The sequence below is a fragment of the Daldinia vernicosa genome (genome assembly GCF_022497035.1).
Source record: "Daldinia vernicosa strain CBS 139.73 unplaced genomic scaffold F5Y00scaffold_11, whole genome shotgun sequence".
Lineage (NCBI taxonomy): Eukaryota > Fungi > Ascomycota > Sordariomycetes > Xylariales > Hypoxylaceae > Daldinia > Daldinia vernicosa.
In genome coordinates this window covers 577,298-596,646 of record NW_025953927.1, presented here as the reverse complement: position 1 = coordinate 596,646, position 19,349 = coordinate 577,298, and the positions used below count along the sequence as shown (strand labels likewise).

The window sequence follows — 19,349 nt, the reverse complement described above, 5'->3', positions numbered from 1 at the left end:
CCTTGACTATAAGCCGTGGATTTTTCAAAGTAAATGAAATAAAGAGGGAGAAATATGGGATGAACCCCTCCTGCCTTGCTCCCCTCTTTGTCCACTGATATCTAACCTAAATGACCGCCTATTGATTACTTATAGATGACTTTCATCAATTTGAGGTTCTGTATAACGGTAGAGTAGCATAACACATGCGTAACCCTGGGAGGTGCATACGGCGTCCAATGGCCAATGGTTCTTTCGTTAGGTTAGGTACTTTACACGATTTTATTAACGCGGGGGATTTGGGGGAACTTGTCAGAGCTTTCTGAAACTGCCCTTGGTCGTGGTTTCTCCTAAAACTATGTCTCTGACCGCCTGTGATTGGAGTTTTCTACGTAGTAAGACCTTGATTACTACTGTATTTGATCGATGGGGAATAGTTTACTTGGGAAAAACGAACACTGATGAGGGAAGAAGAGCCCGAGGTGGGCTTTAAGGCTAAGGTGGGCAGGTGGGGTCGTGTGCTCATTACCTCATGTGTATGTACATATGTAGCAAGCGTAAAGTTTCCCGACGATCTTGCGGGGCAGATAACCTAAGCTCTGATTGGTTCTAGTAACCAGCCAATCAAAACAGACCGTTCGTCGAAGCGGAATCTTTATTTTCCTTCCGTGCTAACCCTATCTTCCTCCCACCAAAAATTTCGCATTGCGAATTGAATGTGACTTTCCGCTAATAATTTCACGAGCGCAAATCCAATATCAACCATCTTCGAGGTGTGCTTCCGATCGACAATTCTACCCATCCAACACCACATTCGCACTCAGACACATCCATAACAATGTCGACTGCCGAACTTGCCTCGTCGTACGCGGCGCTCATCCTCGCCGATGACGGTGTTGAGATCACTGTGAGCAATCGCTACATGCCCCTCCTACAGCTCCTTTGAGCGTGGGGTTTGGGGAAATCTGTTATAGATATGACTTCGTTCATAAAAATACTAATGATGAATATATATATAGGCCGACAAGCTACAGACCCTTATCAAGGCTGCCAAGATCGCTGATGTCGAGCCCATCTGGACGCAACTCTTCGCCAAGGTACGACGAATAACCGATTGCGCGAAGAAATGACCATATTTGCTGATGCATACGATTTCTAGGCTCTCGAGGGCAAGGACGTAAAGGACCTGCTATCGAACGTCGGCTCCGGTGGTGCCGCCGCTGCTGGTGGCCCTGCTGCTGCCGCCGGCGGTGCTGGTGCTGCTGCCGAGGAGACCAAGGAAGAGGAGAAGGAAGAGGGTATGTTTAATCCTTGCCCATGCGCGCTGCGCGGCTTGAAGCAGACTTATACTAATTCCCGATGTAGAGAAGGAAGAGTCGGACGAGGACATGGGCTTCGGTCTTTTCGATTAAACACGTTCCGCGATCACGAATTCTCACCTTCCCTTTTTACTTTCACTGCATGGTTCCGGGGTTCCATACACCATTGGTGTGGCGTGAAGGAGGCAATATTAGGATGCCATGGGCGGCCTTTACCCTGTCATAGGTTAATATGACAATTGGCTTTGCAGATGAGGCCATGAGAGACGAATTAAAAAGTCCACTACACTGTGAATTGTTCATTGCTCACTGCGCAACCTAAAGTGAGATGCAAACTATGGCCTCGGATGTGAGCCCCGGAAGATAAATGCGGCGGCCTCTAGTAGTATTCACATACAGGCAATCTTCGTGGATTGCTTATGTCTGTCTGCATCAGCTCATCATTCTTTCCATGATGTATCCGTATTTTATCCTTCGAAGCAAGGCCCGAACGCCAAGTCATTCGTTTATTCATGAGTATCATGCAGCCCCTTCTCTCTCCTCGTAGCTTATTGTACGATCAAAGCAGCACTAGGAACTAAACCAGCCTCCTTCAAAGTCTTGCCAAGATCGAGGTTCCCTTCGAAGACCTTCCTGGGGAAGTTCTGGACGAACTTGGTAACGGTAAGTCCATTCTCCGACTCTAGCATTTGCTTGACTTCGAAAAGGGTTGTATCTGCCGGGAATGTTTTCATGACGTTGCCGTTAGAAGTTTGCAATCTTAGTCGAGCTTCATTGTGAGTAACGGCAGGACGAGCAGGTGCTGAAGCGGGTGCTGGGGCAGGGGCTGGAGCTGCAACTGGGATCGACTCCCCTCTTGCGAGTTTTGCCTGCTCTGCCTTGCGGCGACGTTCTTCCTTGTCAGCCTCGATCTTAGCCTTGATGCGTTTCTTGGCCTCAAGGTCGTCGAGCTTCTCCTGTCGCTTTTTGGCCGCCTCCTTGATCTGCTCCTTGCGCTGGAGCTCCTCCTTAAGCTCATGTGATTCTCTGGTAGCCTTTTGGCGGATTTTCTAAATGATTATTAGTAAGGGAACCGTGCTCCGATCGACTTCTCGAGCTAGACATACATCATTGCGTTTCTGCTCTTCCTTGTCTTCCTCAGCTTTGCTGGCTTTCTTAGCCTTAACACGCTCTCGGAGCTCTTCAAGTCTCTGCTTCTTCTCCTCTTCGGTAAGGGGAGCAATCTGCTCAGTAGACTCAGCAAAATCGGTATGGCCCCTGAGGGTGAGATTAGTTTAATAATAATAATCTATAACAACGAAGAGATAGGACAGCTCTCACGATTTGTTGGCATGGAACTCAGCCTCTCCTTGACTACGGAACTTCTTGCCACATTCGTTGCAGACGAGTGACAGTGCGACTACGCCTTCGTCTATCTTTGCAATATTGGTGCCAGACTCTTCTTCCTCGAGAAGCTCATCCAATGGAGTATCTTGGGTCTTCTCCAGCCAGTCCATGGCATCCGGCACTAAGACAGATCATCATCAGTTAACCATATCCACCAGTAGTATGTAGATAATTAAATGCAGATACTCACACCCGTCGGATTTCTTCACTGCCAGTTCGGCACGTGATTTGTCAAACCCCATCTCCAGGAGTTGCTCGAGTACGGATTGTGACATCTTGGGCGATGCTGTTTTAGGATACGGTTAAGAATTGGGCTTAAGTGAAGAAGATGTGTTGTTGTAAGTTGTTTGGTGGGAAAGAAATGGGGCGAGAACGAGTTGTAGCGACAGGTTATTTATACGTTGTTTCTAGTAAATTCGTGTTCTGCTGGAGCTGGAAGATTGGAAAATTAATAGAAGCTGTAAACGCGAGCTGTAAATGCGATAAGTGTGACTTTGCTTCTGATTCACTGTGGTTTCTTTAGTGGCACGTCATTAGATGCTGCCTCAAACCAGACGCAGAGTCCTGAGTAAGAAGGTGGGTACGTATGAAGGTACCTTAGGTAAGTACTCATCTTTTCATTCCAAAAAAGTGACAGTTGGCTCGTGCTTGCCTCATTTTTTATCTTTACATAATGCATCTGTACACCATTATGAACGAATAAATAACTTGCATAGGTAATCTTTAATATTAAACCATAACAAAATGCGACCGTTTTTGTTATAACGGAGTTCTCTGGAGAATGGCCGGTATGTCATCCAATTAACAGAGCCCCTGGGATATTTGAGCGTTCTGCCTCTGGAAATTCTTACCGATGTGGTTCTCCGACTTGATACTTCAATAACAAATAGTCTATCGATGCCGCCTTAACATTATTCTCGATATCATCAGCACGGAAGCTAAGCACTTTAACTTTGGAACATTGTGCAAAGTGCTCTGTGAACTATACTGTGTTTCGTGCGGAAACTTAGCAGATATTATCACTTGTTCATAAGTCTGTTATGTCTGCTTTACCGATAACAAACTGTTCTTGCCCCTTATTTGGAACCCCCTTCCAAACTTGCCAAACGGGGCCTATATTGCCTTGGGTGCAGCAATTCTCACTGAAGCGAAACATATTTCCGGAAGCAATATACCAAGCAAGGTTTTGTTGACCACATTGTCAACTATGGACCTGTCATAGTTGGGGAGCCAGATGACTGCCCAAGACATGCACCACTGGATACGCCTGGTTAAAGATCCTGTAAGACACAGTGGTGTATACCACAATAACGCAAGGCTGCAACGCCTCTGGAAGTAATTGCTGTAGTTTTAGGACTTTGTCTATGAAGTATCTCTAAAATGTGCCTTTGCCTCCGTTTCGAAAAGGTCAACATCATTAAGTAAATGTGTTGAATACTAAAATATAGATCATAATATATTACCTATGGTAAATGACTTCCTAGGAAGTTGCCCTAAAATGCCAAGCAGTTTTACAAATAAATAACTTCTAACTATCTATTACGGTGAATTCGAAAACGGTATGGGATGTGTTGGTGGGTTTGGAGTTGTGCAGATTACCTAAGGTACCTATGTAAAATTAAGGGCTGAGCTGAGCCTGTAAATTAGCAACAATTTAGGTAGGTAGTGCGCTAAGGTACAGCACTACATTACTATGTACCTAGGTACCTTACTTAAATTAGGTAGGTACCTTAGGTACGTAGATGCCATAGAAACCAGGGCTCCCAGACAGCCGGACAGGACCCAGTCAAGCCAGTGCTATCAGTGCTATGTCGTAACATGACAAACTACGACAACACCACTACCGTCCGTGCTTTTTATCCCATCTCAGCCAGATTTCCATCTTCAACGTTTTTTTTCCCTGATCGCCGAACACAGTTAACTACTTTTTCTAATTATACCACAGCCCGCGCTACCGACTCACTTTCGATAATTTTAGAGTCGCGGCAGCATCTCTTTATTGATAATCTTTTTTCTTCTTCTTCGATAGGCCAAAGTGTCCAGATTGCGATCGCACTCCGACGAATTTCGGGCGCCCTTTTTTTTTTATCTGTTCTTTAGTGCAGCATTTCACAGCGCCCATCCCCCATATCTACCTAATACTATCCTTCCAGTGTGTATACGCCACACATATCCACTAGCAACATGTCTGTTGAGATCGATCCTCAGGAGCTCGGCTTCCATCGTGCGTCATGACCCTTACCCGGTATCGCGTTACTGCTATCATATATACATATACTCATAGGTTGTTGTAGGGCCATTCACGGCAGAAGTTTCGGAAGTCTTACGGATCAGAAACCCGAATTCTCACCCGGTAGCCTTCAAGGTATGGCACATTATTCACAAGCTTTCGCGCAACCCCTGACTGGACCTGACAAGACCTGACTAACAAATTACAGGTGAAAACCACCGCACCGAAGCAGTATGCCCCCTTTATACAATACGATGAATTCTATAAACTATAGCCCCACAATACTGATAATGTTCTCAATCAAGGTACTGCGTCAGGCCTAATTCTGGCCGGGTCGAGCCTGGCAAAGAGGTGGAAGTTTCAGGTGTGTATTAGCAAGTTGGGATATAAGATGATTCTCCTACTAACAGGTTGTAGTCATCCTCCAGGCCATGAAGCAGGAGCCTCCTCCCGATACGAAATGCCGAGACAAATTCTTAGTCCAGTCGGTCCCCATCACTGGAGACAAGGAATTCGCCAACCTAGCATCTATCGTTAGTACCACTTGACTACAAATATCCATAATCCCCTATTCCGAATACCTAGCTGACTAAAGTAAAAGTGGGACGGTATTGAGAAATCATCGATACAAGAGAAGAAGATTCGGGTTATCTTCATGCCCCCCGTAGGCGCTCCTGCTGGCACTAGTCAGCTTGAGACTCCCGTCAAGCCTTCCGCAGCCAACGGCGTAAGTTTATTAATGTTCTCACGATACTCTTTTACTATGCTAACTCCCCTTGTAAACTCAGGCAACGGCAGACGTTGCTCCTCCTGCCTACTCCTCTCCTGGTGACTATTCAACTAGCCAAATAGACGCCAAGACTGAGAACAGCGAGGTCAAGCGCGAGGAGCTCTCGGCAACCGCAGCGATTGCGACCACTCAGAGCAGTGACCTAAGCCCCGACGAACTGAAGCAGCAACTCATCCAAGCCGAAAAGGTAATCGCACAACTGAAGCAAGACCAGGAAGGTTTACGACAGCGTAAGACGGCGGGTACGGACAATACCAGCCCCAAGCCTGCTGCGTTAGCTCAGGCAGCGCCAGCTGGTACTGAAGGTGTGCCGATCAAGCTTGCGGCGATCCTTTGTTTCCTGAGCTTCATGCTCGCGTATCTATTCTTTTGAGTTGCGACAAGGGTGTTCTAGCAGGTTCCTTTAGGGCAGAGGTCGAGGAATCCCGTTAGGGTTGGGACATTAGCAGACCGGTTTCTTACTAGAAGGAAAGCATTAGGCGCGAAGAAGACTATTATACCTGGACGAAGAGAAGTAATAGGAGGTGAATGAGAGAGGCCAGGCCCCCTCTTATGTGAAATGGCCGGAAGTGAGACGAAGGATCTAAGCTGGCCTTCGTTGTGGCAGACATTGACATTGTACTTTAGCATGTATTCCCCTTTGTTTTCCATTGGCTGTTCAAGGTATGAGCATTCTGATATATATTCGCTTAAAATTGATTACGATCCCTGGGCGATCGTCGTAATACCTCAAGTTCAGGGTTAGCCTAGCTCTTTATGTACCCGGAGCTTCCGTATATAAGATTGTTTTTGAGATCTTCCCGTTTTATTGATGACGATCCGATCTTGGCTCAAATATTCGCCTATGCCGATGCTACCTCGTTCAAATACCTAGCAGAATAGCGTCAAAGAAGTACCCCATACTAGCCATTACAATATGGACCATCCTTTTTTTGACGGCATTCTACTATCTGGGTGCTGTCTAGGTAGGTACCTGGGTACATTACATTGCTATGTACGTGCTGTCCCCTTCACTGCAGTGGAGTAAAATCCCCGAGGAACTACGTAGAAATCGGATTGTTTCGAAGTAATTAAGCATCGTATTGACGAATCTCACCCTTTTCTGACCGCATCAACCCAACGCCGAATCCATACCCCAGACATACGGCCTAAGCATCGAATATACACGATTCCCGCCAGGTAAATTAAGCAGAGTACATCATATCATTGCTAGCAGGCATGTCTTGTTTAGATACACATGCCCAACCCATCTAAGCCTCGAGCTCGTTCTTCTTCCAATCAGTCTTCTGGCCCACGAGCCGTCCACCCTCCTTGCGCTTCACTCTGCACCGAATGCCGACGCTCTCGTCGAAGATGAAACGCCAGAGAACGTAGGTCCAGCTGCGGTGGTGCGGGAGCTCCGTGTAGAAGTCGCTGGCAATGCGGTTGAGCTCGGGAAGCCTGGACCAGGGGATGGCGGGGAAGTCGTGGTGCTCGTTGTGGAAGCCGACGTTGTACACGAGGAAGTTGAGGGGGCCGTAGTACGAGTACGTCTCCGGGACGGGGATTCGGTTCTCGGGGTTCTTCTGGGAGGGGGTTACGGTCTCGTAGACGTAGTGCTCGGCGATGAAGTGGCCTGCTAAGGGGTGCAGACTACCGGCTAGGAAGGACGACAGCAGGAAGTACATCATGGAGTTGATGCCGAGGGTCTTGAGGATCGCGACGTCGAAGGCAACCTGCACGGCTACGTTGGTGGCGGAGACCCAGGTGAAGGGTACGCTGTACACGCACATGGGGCGGACGGCGTAGAAGAAGATCTGGAACGTGCAGAAGAATGCCTTGCCGAGGATGGAGTCGAGGAAGATGGCCTCGAGGGCGGTGGGAAGATCGGTGTCCAAGCCGTCGACGCCCAGGGACTTGTGATGCGTTAAGTGGTAAGGGCGGAAAGAGGCGCTGTAGGGGATGCCGATAGGTAGGTTGGCTACGATAGCGAAGAGCCGGTTGGCGGTGGGCGAGCGGAAAGCCAAGTTGTGGCTAATCTCGTGGATGGCCATGAATAGGTTCTGGTTGGCGGTGGCGCCGACGACGTAGGCTAGAAGCCAGTAGGGAAGCGAGAAGAAGGAGGTGTTTCGGAGGGCGTAGGCGCAGAAGACTTGCAGGGCGACGACGCCGAGGACGACGTAGATGGTGAGGGGCTCGGGACCGCAGAGCTTGGTCACTTCGGGATGGGCCTTGATAATGGCCAGGCGTCTCGTCCGATGGGGCTCTTCGGTATAGGTCCAAAAGAAGTCACGATATTTGACCTCGATCGGGTCTCGCTGTTGTAGGTCCGGGGATCCATCTTGAACTTTCTCCTCCCCGCCTTTACCGTTGAGGCGGATTGTCTTCTTCTGCAGCTTAGGCGCCTCGGGGGCGCTGGTCGTGGTTGAAGACGACGAGGGGGGTGCCATTGTTATTTTATTTTTTTCCTTTTCTATTATTATTATTATATTTTTTTCCCTATGCACTCCTCCGAAATTAAAGAGTGAGGGAAAAAAAAGGAAAAGAAAGAAAATACTTGAGCAACCGTCTCAAGGTGGCATGGGAGTGGAATATGGAAAGGAGACAGGATGGCATGTACCCATATTTGCGGTGAAGATTGTTTTTTTTTCCCTTGACTCCCTGCAGCAGTACAATACTGTATGTACCTAGTAGCCCCAGTAGCCCCAGTAGGTACTTCCAGTATATAGTAGAGTAGTAGTTGTTGAGTGCGGCACACCCGCGTGGCGAGCTGCACGAACTAAGCCTAACTTAGACTAATGGGAGCTAATCAGAGCTGATCAACAGTTTTTCTAAGGGTCTTCAATTGATCATCCTCGTCCAATCATCCTTAACATTTAGACCATAAGGTGCCATAAAGCCTGAGGGTCGAACGTTAGTGTTATCACCCCACTTTTGCGGCGGATGCTCCCTGAACTTTGTGCTACTCACCTACTCACCCTTTTGTCCATCTTATCTCGTGTCTTATCTCATCTCATGCTTAGCTGATGTGTGATACACAGAAGCAGACAAGCGGTAGTCATACATATCTATCCATCCACGTGATACTGTCTTGAAGCTCTTTACTATATAAGTATATATGGTGGCCCATACCTAGGAGACATCTAATCAAAGTGAGACTCTAACTACCCTGATTGCCTGTAGTTTTGCCAGGATTAACACGACAAGAATCGGTTTAGACTTCTCAAGTCACATAAAGTCGGAAAGGGGCCAGCAGGAATACTAATAAGATTAGGTACCAATAGTAAATACTATACTATATACGGTCACTTACTCTTTGATGAATAACTTCAACTTTTAACCAACCTTTAGCAAGTGAATAGCTAGTGGGTAAGTCGAATATCGTCGGTGTGAGGCATGGCCTATCACATCTGGACCCTGGTAAATATATCTGCCCGGCTACCTACTTATGCCAGTGGCCATCGCTAGACAACATTAACCAGGGTCTACCGAGCCTCAGCTGTCCGTGGTCTAGGCCCTATGCCTTATATATAACACCTCGCCAGGCCGCATACGCAGGTATCCTAGGTATATATGCTTCCAAGCCCTCGATATTCATACACACCTACCTACCTACCTACCTACCTACGTAGGCTTGTTTGATAATTCTGATAGGATAGCTCCCTTCCCCGTCCCAGCCTGACGGCGTGATCGGACGTTTCATTCGAAGAGAGTTATCCGTGTGGGAGATTCCCTGCATATGCTGCCAGGTACCTACGACCCCCTCTCGAGCGCATCTTGGATCTGGTGCATCTCCCGATGCGCCCTTGCGATCTTACAGAGACGCGCCCCTTATGTATAGGCCCACAGCGGCTGCTTATTTGCCACTTGTGATCGAAGGATTGCATAGGTTCCGCCGATGGCGATCCTGTCGCGATGGATCTAGATTGCTTTGGCCGGGTGTGTCAATGGTTACCTACATTAGCCAGGGGTTAGTCTTCTTGGTGAATGGATCGCTTGGAGAGGGCCCTTACGGGTAGGTCGCAGGGTCGTTATACTAAGCCCTTATACCACAGGGTCAGTCTTGGGGGCGAGGGATCTTGCAGGATATTATATATTCCATTGGTTAGCCGTTCAGCCGTCCAGGGGCATGTGTGAATCGAGATCTCTAACAACTTGCATGTATCGAGATCTATCCGAGCGTGCCTTAGATCTACCTAGCCCCGACGACGTAGTTATGCTTAACACCTATGTTATCATAGTTTAATACCGGCACGTGGAATATTACTGGAGGTGACCAGGGTTGCCTCATGTTCTTGGGAAGTCTGGATGCCTTAGTCGTATAATACTGTGACCACAGTCTCGGTATTCGATGGGCAAATATAGTAATTGTAGTTGATGCTTTATACACAATATCCTTCCTTAAAAGCTAAATGCTTGTTCCGTATGCCGAAGTGAATTCGTACTGCCTCTTCCAATTATAATAACTTCCAGCTATCAAGTTTCTCCACGTAAGTCGTAAATGATAAGATGAGAAAAGGGGGTTGAATTATTATCGTATCCTTACATCATCGTAAAGTGATGAGTAATTAATGTAGCATGCATCATGTTATATTCCCGGATGCGAATACTACACCTCCGTCAGAAGGGATGTGGCCACCCGTCCGGGTACATATGCATTAACCCGTATAATCTCCCCGTGACGGCCTTGTGCGTTGGGGGCTGTTGGATGTCGGTTTCGGAAATATTGGTAGGTAGGCCGGGTCCTCGGGGGAAAATGGAAAATACATGTTGGTTATTAAATTCTCCGAATGGTACCATGCGTGGAACTCCGAAAAAAACAGTATATTGATTTGAAGTTATGGCTATTAGACAGGCTTTAAGTACTACTTATGAAAGAATGATAATGATATTCTATACTGACCAATGCGAGCGGTCACCTGAGCAGGATTCGAAGCCTTGAGACGATCAGTCGGGTATCTACGCTTATCTCTTCCAAGTGCATAACGGTACGATTGTATTTTATTAAATGAGAAGCCTAGCTTACATGCAGGACTTGTGGACATACGTCGACAAGACCGTCTTATGGCCAAATGAAGGCAGTCGTATAGCCTATAGGCATTCCCAGAGCGGGAATAATAACCCGACTAGTTATGTATACCCTCAAAAATTTCTGTCAGGTGGCTTAAATTATATGTGATAAGCACAGATTCCAAATTGATTAACGCTCTCGGAGGCTATACTACGAATTAGACTCGAGTTCAAATGGGGGCGATGTTGCCGAGCAGGTGAAAAATTGCGGTAGTATCTTCACTATAGCAGGGCGAAAACAATATGCACGATTAACAAGGATTGGGTCCAATCGAAGCCTGCATAGCCCCCCGGGGGTATCTAGAGATATGAACGGGAAGAATAGTACTTAACTTACAAGTCACTGAGATTGAGGAAATAGTATCCAACGAGATGCTACATAGGTCGCTCAGTAATCTCTAAGTGGTGCTGACACGCATAAATTAGGTTACGGACTGGCACTTTGGCCTGCAAACTATTATTCCTAGGACTCAAAATATATACATAAGCCCGGGCTAAAGCCCCCTTTTATCGCCGTATAATCTTTCTTTTATTCTGCATGTAAATATGTAAATGCAACCCATGGTAACAATTATATGTAACAGGAGCAAAATGGGCCTCACTTGCACCGTACCTTAATGGGCAAAGGCGAATATCTTCCTTGTGAAATTTTGGTACATAGGCTTCTCGGCCCATGCCCATGGCTTACAGCCTTCTGGAGGTGGCATTACTACTGTATGCATGGGCGGAGGATCTGAGATGTATGAGGGTAAAGGACGGTGGGAAAGGTCGCCAATGAGCTTGTCTTTGCTTGAGGAACGTTGCGTAAGTTGGTTCGTTTCCGCTTCAAAGTTGTGATAGCCCCCTTCCGCCTGGCTCCTTTGTAAGCTCGAGGTGTCTTGCTCGCCCAGTACGTACTTTTCGCGAAGCATGCCAGATAGCCTAGCTGCTGGATCGAAGCTAAGGTAAACCAAAACTTTCAGTCCGTTCGCATCCTCCCCTATTGCGTATACTATTGAACGCTCGTCACTGTTAGGAATAACACCACCTTGGCAGTCGGGAGGGTTTAGTATCTTATAAATGTCGTCTATAAATGGGGTCCGGTTTGATTCGTCTTGCTTAGGGGGCCAAAAGTAAATCCTGTTAGGTTGGTAGGGGTACACCGGCTCCCCCTTAGATCCTGATTTTGGTTCCAATTCGTAGTTAGATTCCAAGTGCTCCCAGGAAGGCCAATAGGTCTGCGATTTTCTAAACCCAGTTCTTAGGCGTAAACGTCGTGAGCCTGATGATCCGCCAGAGGATGTATCATCAACCAAGTCCAAATATGTGCTGCAACACCGCTGGTAATCACGCAGGTGGGTCTGACTTCGCGTATAAACGGGCGCCATAGAATTATCATCCCCTGGATGTACATTGTCGGGAGAACGGAAACGTGATTCCGAGCCGTATGGCTTGTCCAGATATGCAACGGGTCCGGTCGATCGTCCAATTGCTGGGTTGTGCTCGGGGGCTGAGGACTCCCCGTTGCTATCCACCTCTGAATCTTGGTCGAAAATTACTCCTGTAATGTAATAAGTCCGTTGACTACCGCTCTGATTCGTGAGCCACTCCTTTCGTGACTCGATTATGTTTATATTACCTGAAGCCTCGTCTTTCTCCAATTTGAGAAAACTCCATCTGTCATCTATGGGGCCTTCAGCATGCTGTCTCCTCCAACCATCCTCCCTCTTCATAGTTTGCTTATTCTTAAGATCCGGGTCATGGAGAGGAAAGCGAAAGCAATGATAATAGGAATTCCAATCCGTTTCTCTGATCTCGAAATCAGTCTGATTAGAAAGTCCGTAAAAATAGTCGTCTATAATTTCGAAGCAGACTGTCGAACCAATATCGTAGCCAACTACGTCCGCCAAGTGCATTTTCCGAGAAAACCAAGAACGCTTTTCGATATCGTAGCCCATGAGGACCCATTTTCTATGTCCATCTGCCCCTTCTTCCGAATGTGTCCCAAAATAAAGATAATCTTTGTTGTTTCGTACGAATATTTTCGCCGCCGAGTCTAGCTGGAGTGTAGCTACAATTAGCTGTTCGTCGGCTTTGAAGATCAAAAGCCAGTTCTCCGTGCGCGGCAGCGCGAATGAGAATAAGCACGAAGTAATTCCATCCGCATGATATAAGATGCGGAATTTGTATTTACGACTTTTCGCGGATCTAGGCACGGCTTCATAAACCAGGGTCGGAATGTCTATGACGAGCTCACAGCTTGCTGAGCCGTGAAGGTCGAGGATCCGTAGCCAGCGCTTAGGCCGGGCCTCGACGATATAACACAGTGTCCCATGGATATATTCATAGGAGTCGGCAAAAGCGATGATACCTACCACGTATGGGGACGCTCGTGAAAGTGCCTGGCGTCTTTTTGCAATTCGCCTCAGAGCACGCGAGAATTGGCCACTTCGCTGTGCCTCTTGGGCTTCGGCTGTGTGGGAGGCTTGGGTCTTTGTGGAATGGTCAGCAATTCATGCGTGGCTTAGCTTGCCACGAACTGGCCATACAGCTCGGTGTGACTACTCACAGCAATAATAGCTTTACAAAATCTCTCCTCTCTTACCAAGTATTGGAAGTGACGACATGATAAGGATAGATCGAATATCTCATCTATATCCAGATAGTACACGATGTAAGACATTATTTCATAAGGCAAACGCTGTAGTTTCGATATTGTCCTTGGCGGTGTCGTTAATGGGCCCCTCGGTGTCCGCATCTGTTTTGAACGAGCTGAGGCATCAACTTCACGGAAGAAATGTGTAGCTAGACTAGATGTAAATTGGGTCGATGAGGGCTGGTTACACATGGTGTATGTCGAGAGGGAAGGATAAAGCACATGGTGGTATTAGGTACCTCGGGGACTTCCATATTTATTGTCTTTCATCCGAAGAGCCTCATCGATTTAATCTCCACCACAAGGTCAAGGTAGTTTGATACCCGCACGGGCTACTTGGAGTATACCGGTGTAGGAATAGACACGGCATGGCGAGCCTTGTTTGGCTGCTAGTAGTCATTATTAATGCTCATACATGTAGGTACGTTAGGTAGGTAGGTATGCACTGTAAGCGGGCCGTCTCAGCCGTAATAAGCAAGTTCAAGGTTGTAGGTATGTAGGACATGAAAGGTTTAGAATGAGGCTCTATTTACGAGCACTACCTTGTAGTTGTTACATACAAGAAAACTGGCTTAGTGTAGATTGTATAGTATATAGGTACCTACCTGTTTGGCAAAGGGGGTTTGCTGGTGTACTTGAATATGTTTATAGAGGATGTATGAATGTATTAGGTATCGCTAAATTATAAGTATATTTTACGGGTACAATACCACCTGATCGGTCTATGTAGCGGTTGTATCAAATGCTGTGCAACCACCCCTACCGCTAGTATCAACACTAGTGTATGTATTTTTACCATATATTTTAGCTACTTAAGTACTTATTCATAATAAACAGATCCGTCTCCAAAACAAAAAAGAAAACGTGCGCAGAGCCTCAAATTCTCTGAGTCTCCACCATTTTTTATTTACGTTGAGCCTCTGAGCCTACGCACGTAGGAATGTCCAAATGAACTCGGGGAGGGTTAGGTACTACGTAGATCCCTAACCCACCCCTGTATAGTTTTCCTACCCCATCATGAGGCTCTTATTTAGCATTTTCTTCCATTTTCTTGCCCCCCCAGGGTGCACGGTCAAGTTGTATCTTCGATTGATCATCAACTTAACAAAACCATGTCATGTCGTGCAGCTGTTGTATTAGCACAAAGCTTTCCGCCTTCCATCGAGGCTACTCCCCGACCGAGAATAAATGGACTTGCAGATCTAGAATGTGCATCTTCACTGTTTTACCAACCCCCCTCCCTGTTTGGACCCCAGGCCAAGGCACAGCCTGCTTCTACCACACCACATTATTCACTCAAGGGGTATACATACGTCTTTTTGAGCAAGTTACCCAACTACCCTGTAACTCGATTACCTAGTTCAGACGTTTCAATTCCCCTTACCTCAAAGTCTTCTTTGCCAGTAAGCCTTACGGTGCTTTGGGTTAGGTCAAGTAGCAATACGTCAGCTACTAACCGACTACTAACTGGCTAGAAGATTCAAGGTAGATTCCCCAAGTCCCAATCACGTAAGAATATGTTATCACAGTCTCGTGATGCTCCATAGATGCCACCTCAGCAGTAGTAAGAGTAGGTCTGCATGTTAGTTGAGTCGGGTGTGGTTCACGACATGAAAGTCTACGAGTGTGACATAACAGTCCACCATCTAGTCCAAACATGTTTAGACGCACCGAGAAAGATCCGCTTAGGCACAAATCCATTTCCGAGTCAGGAAAAGCAAAAAAATACTAGCCAGCGTTGAGCCTCCTTCCACATGATATACGTGATGATATACGTGGGGAGTCGAACTGCTTACATCTTAATCATCGTTCAGAGACAACGGAATGCACAGGGCTTACCTAGGCGGTGGCTATCTAAGTAAATGCTCAGTCATTTGATAACTATTGCAATCTATTCCCGATTCAACGAAACCTGCAGTAGCTGTGGAAAGATTATGCGGATTGGTTGGTAAAATTTACATGATATTTTATGTGGTTGTAGCTAATGATTAAACAGTACTACCCACTACTGTGCTATACTACTCGCCTCGGTTCGCCAACATGGACTGCAATCTACGACCATAGTGCCCAGGAAGTCCACTCCCGAGATGGGGTCTTCGTACCTTAGCAACTTGATATCTATACGCCAGTTTTTCCTTTCCCACTTACTTAAGGTAGGTAGCTAACACATGTTACCCTGTACTAACTTGACCATCCTCAGCTCGGATACGGGGACCTACTACCCGTATTCTCGGATGACGGCGTATCGTTACCTCTTCTGTATCTTTAGACGCTGTCGCATCTGGGTAGAACACGGCATGTCTTGTAGACGACTACAAGAGGCTCTGCTCCAATCATGTGTGTTGTGTGCTAATTTTTCGGGCTACGTCGCTCGGTTACGAACAAACAGATCTATGCAATAAGGCGATTGGACTCAGGATTGAGAGTTCCTTTCGGACATTGAAGTACTACGAGACCCCTTCGTCGGAATTGTTCATTCGTTGGGAGCAGCTACAACGAATACAGTATATGAACTACATGTCACATAGTGGCCTACTTGCCCCGATTCCAGAAGGCTCGGGTAGCTGGGAATCCGACGTCGTGATACGGAGTGTTGAACAAGAGGGATTATTGCCCCTACCACTTCAGGTCCATAAGGATATTAATTGTTGCCTTATTATCTGCTTCATCGTAGGTACTCCACAACGGCATATCTACAAGCCGGCTGGTGAGCACCGAAGCCTTGCCAACGTGGCTGCAGAACGCACAATATTTCGACCTAATGACCATCTAAATTTGCAAGGTATGCCGTCTAGATTAGATGATTATCGCCGAGCGTTACCAGAGACAACTATCCAACATAGTGAGCATTTAGATCCATCCGTCATCTCGTGCTGCCAACGTCTAAGACGGGGACTGGCGTGCGTGATACAAGACTTCGACTGCAACCTAATGAAATCGGATATACGACTGAGTCGCAACCGGATTACCTTTTTCATTAGCTGCAACATGCATTTGACCCGAATTGGTCCGTCAACCCAAAGGGTCTCAGTGTGGATGCACAGAACCTTCAGCTTTGAATGTCTAGCTTCACATCACCGCTCTGACTGAAGATCTCGCCACATTAGTCGATGGGTAAGTGAGAGATCTCAGCTGAGAAATGGGATAGACGCTACGTTATATGCGTATACTACCTGTACTACCTGTAGGAAGGGTCCCATGAATCAAACCTTGGTATAGTACCCAACTATATACATACCTAGATCAACAATCTTGGGAGCTACTTCTTGGGCTCCCTTTGGGGGTCAAATGAGAGCCATACCAAGCCACTGCCAACCTTCTTTCTGTTACATTCTATTCATACCTAACGAAATTGCGCTTCTAGAATCGATCTTTTACTAGATTAAACGACCATACTAAGACCCAATTCGCCGATTTTTCTTGTACGTGTCGAATACCCTGTCTAGAGCTACGAGCCCTACGTCGATAGTACGAGTAAAACACATAACAATTACAATTAGCAATACCTATAGCGCAGTCTCCTATTCGTCGGATTATGGAATTATGCCTTACTAGATTATCAGTTCTTCGTATACCTCTACCGGAGCTAAGGCGTTAGCAGATAGATTTTATACCAATCGGGATATAGAGGGAGGCTAAGACATATCACAGTCGAATTTTCTATGCATGTGCAAGCGTTATCACCACGGCATATATATACCTACCTAGGCATATAAGAAGCTATGCCTAGACGGAGCGCACCGCTGTCGACGGGAGCCATACACAGCGAAAACCCGGTCTTTTAAACATCGCACGCAGTCTTAAGCTGTGTAATGTAGCACGGGCGCGTGTACTGCTACCACATTGATTACCACATCAACCCTGACTACCTACCCTGACGATCCCAACAGGACCCCTATGCGGCCATTACCGGAGCGATTTCGGGCCTGAGGTGTCAATTGCTACCTTAACTATGTCATTGCTTAACTATGTCATTGGTTTGGGAGAAACGCCCGGAGGGGCTTGTAGATTCCAAGCTGAGCCTCGGTAATTATAGGGGCAGCTGCGTGATAATTACTACATATACGTACGTATATTATTGACACCTAAGTTTGGGATAATGATGATAAGGGCGGTGATAATATTTACGTCTATTAGTGGCTATAGAATCTCGTGAATCTCATATGTACCTAATTAACGTTGAATATATATATTTTTTCTATGGATTTGTTACCGCCGTAAGAAACAGATTTTGATATAAAACTACGATTGGTTAAAGTAATTGGGCTATGCGTAACACTCGGATACCCGAGATGAGGCTCACGATAATATCGAGCATTTTTAATGTCCGTTAAGATAGGTGGCCTTGAACCTCATGGAGGGGTAGGGGTAGGGGTGAACAGAATGCCCTCACATTTCTAGTCATTCATCATCTGATAAATGATTTCTATTCTTTTAACTTTGATGATGAGCGTGTCTTTCTTCGTATCGGCCAATGTCGTTTTGATTCCCCTTTGTCAGTATCCTCGTTATTAATCAAAAGCTAGTCGACTTTATAAAAGGGGGGATGAGTTGATTTGGCTAATTTATTGGTAGCCTTACTAACAAGTTCCCTTCTTTTATATATATATATGAATAAGTAAAATAAATAAAACCTCATATAGGCGTAGAAGTCACGATATAATCATTGTTGTTGACATAGAGTAAGAGGATAGACGGGAGTTGCAATGTATGCGTTGATTAAATAAACTTAAGCGCGAACGGTTCTTGATCCATTATCGTATGATCCATGGTTCGCACTGATCGGCACCTGGCAAATGACCCAACTTCGCATCTTTTTCTTAATAACCGACATTCAGCTCCCTCAACGCTGCGCATCACCAACTGCATTTGGCGCCTGTGTTTCATTTGAGAGACCATCTGATCCACCGACAATAATACATAAAACGAACCCTACCGGGACGGCGGGTATGGCATCCAGAGGGAATCTTACGCCACGGGTATGTCACTAGTTATTCTATCCTTGTCCTTGTATCTATTGTAGGAGATGCGCGCATCTAACCCGTATTTATCTAGACTATCATGGCACCCGCAGCAGCATTCACCATGGCATGCGTGTTATTTGCGTACGGGATTTGCCCAGTCACTTGATGCTGTTGGCGTGCGCGCTGACTAGAGTGTTCGCTAGTTATACGCGGTCTTCTATAAAAGAAGCTAGACGTAATGCTGTACGTCTTTTTCTTCTTCCCTCGGGCCGCTTTTCAGCTCGGGTACGTAGTTGGAATAAATATAAGTGGCTTACTTGATATAGCAACACGAACGTGATCAGAGACGACATTCAGGCGGGTCAAGCAACGGCGGCGGCGGCGGCGGTAGCAAGTGAGAATAACAAGAATGGCGACCTAACCGCCGAATCAAGCAGGCTTCACCGCTTCTCTACGCCACATTATATTACATGGACGTCGGACAAGTTAGTAATATGAAGGATATGACTGACACGACGCAATCTACCTATATTGGCTTGCATTGGGTAGGGCGTGAGTCGATGGCTACGAGACCAAGCTTCTACGGTAGAGCCAACTTGGAGGGTGAATTAATTATCTTAAGGTCACCAAGGGGACGATGATATGATATCATAAATGATGCCTTGTGAGAGGTTTGAAGCCCAAGGCATCATCAGCTGAAGCTATCGACATAAGATTATACGATACTTACATACCTCTTACCTCTTACATACCTACGTACATGATGAGACTTTTATCAAGGAATGACAGTTAACTAACTAGCAGTAATAACTTGCAAGGTATTAGTCAGCTATCACTCATTGTCTAATTCTTGAATTGATGATATAGGTGAAAAAGGTCTATTTGTAAATGTATCTGATTTTTGATTTAATATAGCGCAGATCAGTGCATTGCGCCCTACGAAGTAGTGTATTGTATTGTACAATACCTTAAGCTTGTACTACCACTATCATGACAT

General features: G+C 46.3%; 6 protein-coding genes across 6 annotated transcripts; 3 read left to right on the top strand and 3 right to left on the bottom strand.

Annotated features, from left to right (window-relative positions):
• Window positions 1-817: 817 nt before the first annotated feature.
• Window positions 818-1,391, top strand: F5Y00DRAFT_259807 (ribosomal protein 60S; the record flags this gene model as incomplete). Its single annotated transcript, XM_048010940.1, has 4 exons — window positions 818-886; window positions 999-1,076; window positions 1,139-1,277; window positions 1,345-1,391. 4 exons carry the CDS (start codon window positions 818-820, stop codon window positions 1,389-1,391), a joined length of 333 nt encoding a protein of 110 aa, XP_047867199.1.
• Window positions 1,392-1,690: 299 nt separating this feature from the next.
• On the bottom strand, window positions 1,691-3,074 carry F5Y00DRAFT_18624 (ubiquitin-related domain-containing protein). The gene is made up of 4 exons (XM_048005092.1): window positions 2,875-3,074; window positions 2,619-2,805; window positions 2,405-2,555; window positions 1,691-2,347 (listed from the first exon to the last, which is right to left on the bottom strand). The coding sequence occupies exons 1-4, from the start codon at window positions 2,957-2,959 to the stop codon at window positions 1,847-1,849; spliced, it is 924 nt and encodes a 307-aa protein (XP_047867198.1). The 5' UTR covers window positions 2,960-3,074; the 3' UTR covers window positions 1,691-1,846.
• A 1,794-nt stretch (window positions 3,075-4,868) lies between these two features.
• On the top strand, window positions 4,869-6,077 carry F5Y00DRAFT_259805 (VAMP-associated protein; the record flags this gene model as incomplete). The annotated part of the gene is made up of 7 exons (XM_048010939.1): window positions 4,869-4,908; window positions 4,979-5,049; window positions 5,123-5,145; window positions 5,220-5,278; window positions 5,332-5,447; window positions 5,516-5,641; window positions 5,703-6,077. The coding sequence occupies 7 exons, from the start codon at window positions 4,869-4,871 to the stop codon at window positions 6,075-6,077; spliced, it is 810 nt and encodes a 269-aa protein (XP_047867197.1).
• An 877-nt stretch (window positions 6,078-6,954) lies between these two features.
• Window positions 6,955-8,133, bottom strand: F5Y00DRAFT_259804 (sphingolipid delta4-desaturase; the record flags this gene model as incomplete). Its single annotated transcript, XM_048010938.1, has 1 exon — window positions 6,955-8,133. The coding sequence occupies one exon, from the start codon at window positions 8,131-8,133 to the stop codon at window positions 6,955-6,957; it is 1,179 nt and encodes a 392-aa protein (XP_047867196.1).
• Window positions 8,134-11,367: 3,234 nt separating this feature from the next.
• Window positions 11,368-13,490, bottom strand: F5Y00DRAFT_251854 (uncharacterized protein; the record flags this gene model as incomplete). Its single annotated transcript, XM_048009870.1, has 2 exons — window positions 11,368-13,224; window positions 13,302-13,490. The coding sequence occupies 2 exons, from the start codon at window positions 13,488-13,490 to the stop codon at window positions 11,368-11,370; spliced, it is 2,046 nt and encodes a 681-aa protein (XP_047867195.1).
• Window positions 13,491-18,132: 4,642 nt separating this feature from the next.
• F5Y00DRAFT_230789 (uncharacterized protein) lies at window positions 18,133-19,191 on the top strand. Its single transcript, XM_048006944.1, has 4 exons — window positions 18,133-18,367; window positions 18,444-18,493; window positions 18,556-18,595; window positions 18,679-19,191. The coding sequence occupies exons 1-4, from the start codon at window positions 18,185-18,187 to the stop codon at window positions 18,748-18,750; spliced, it is 345 nt and encodes a 114-aa protein (XP_047867194.1). The 5' UTR covers window positions 18,133-18,184; the 3' UTR covers window positions 18,751-19,191.
• The last annotated feature ends 158 nt before the right edge of the window (window positions 19,192-19,349 follow it).

Coding starts and splice junctions, on each gene's coding strand:
- F5Y00DRAFT_18624 (XM_048005092.1), bottom strand. CDS start 2,959: ATGTCACAATCCGTACTCGAGCAACTCCTGGAGATGGGGTTTGACAAA. Junction 2,806..2,874: donor AGTGAAGAAATCCGACGGGT/GTGAGTATCTGC, acceptor GATCTGTCTTAG/TGCCGGATGCCATGGACTGG. Junction 2,348..2,404: donor AAGAGCAGAAACGCAATGAT/GTATGTCTAGCT, acceptor ATAATCATTTAG/AAAATCCGCCAAAAGGCTAC.
- F5Y00DRAFT_230789 (XM_048006944.1), top strand. CDS start 18,185: ATGACCCAACTTCGCATCTTTTTCTTAATAACCGACATTCAGCTCCCT. Junction 18,368..18,443: donor GAGGGAATCTTACGCCACGG/GTATGTCACTAG, acceptor GTATTTATCTAG/ACTATCATGGCACCCGCAGC. Junction 18,494..18,555: donor ATGGCATGCGTGTTATTTGC/GTACGGGATTTG, acceptor AGTGTTCGCTAG/TTATACGCGGTCTTCTATAA.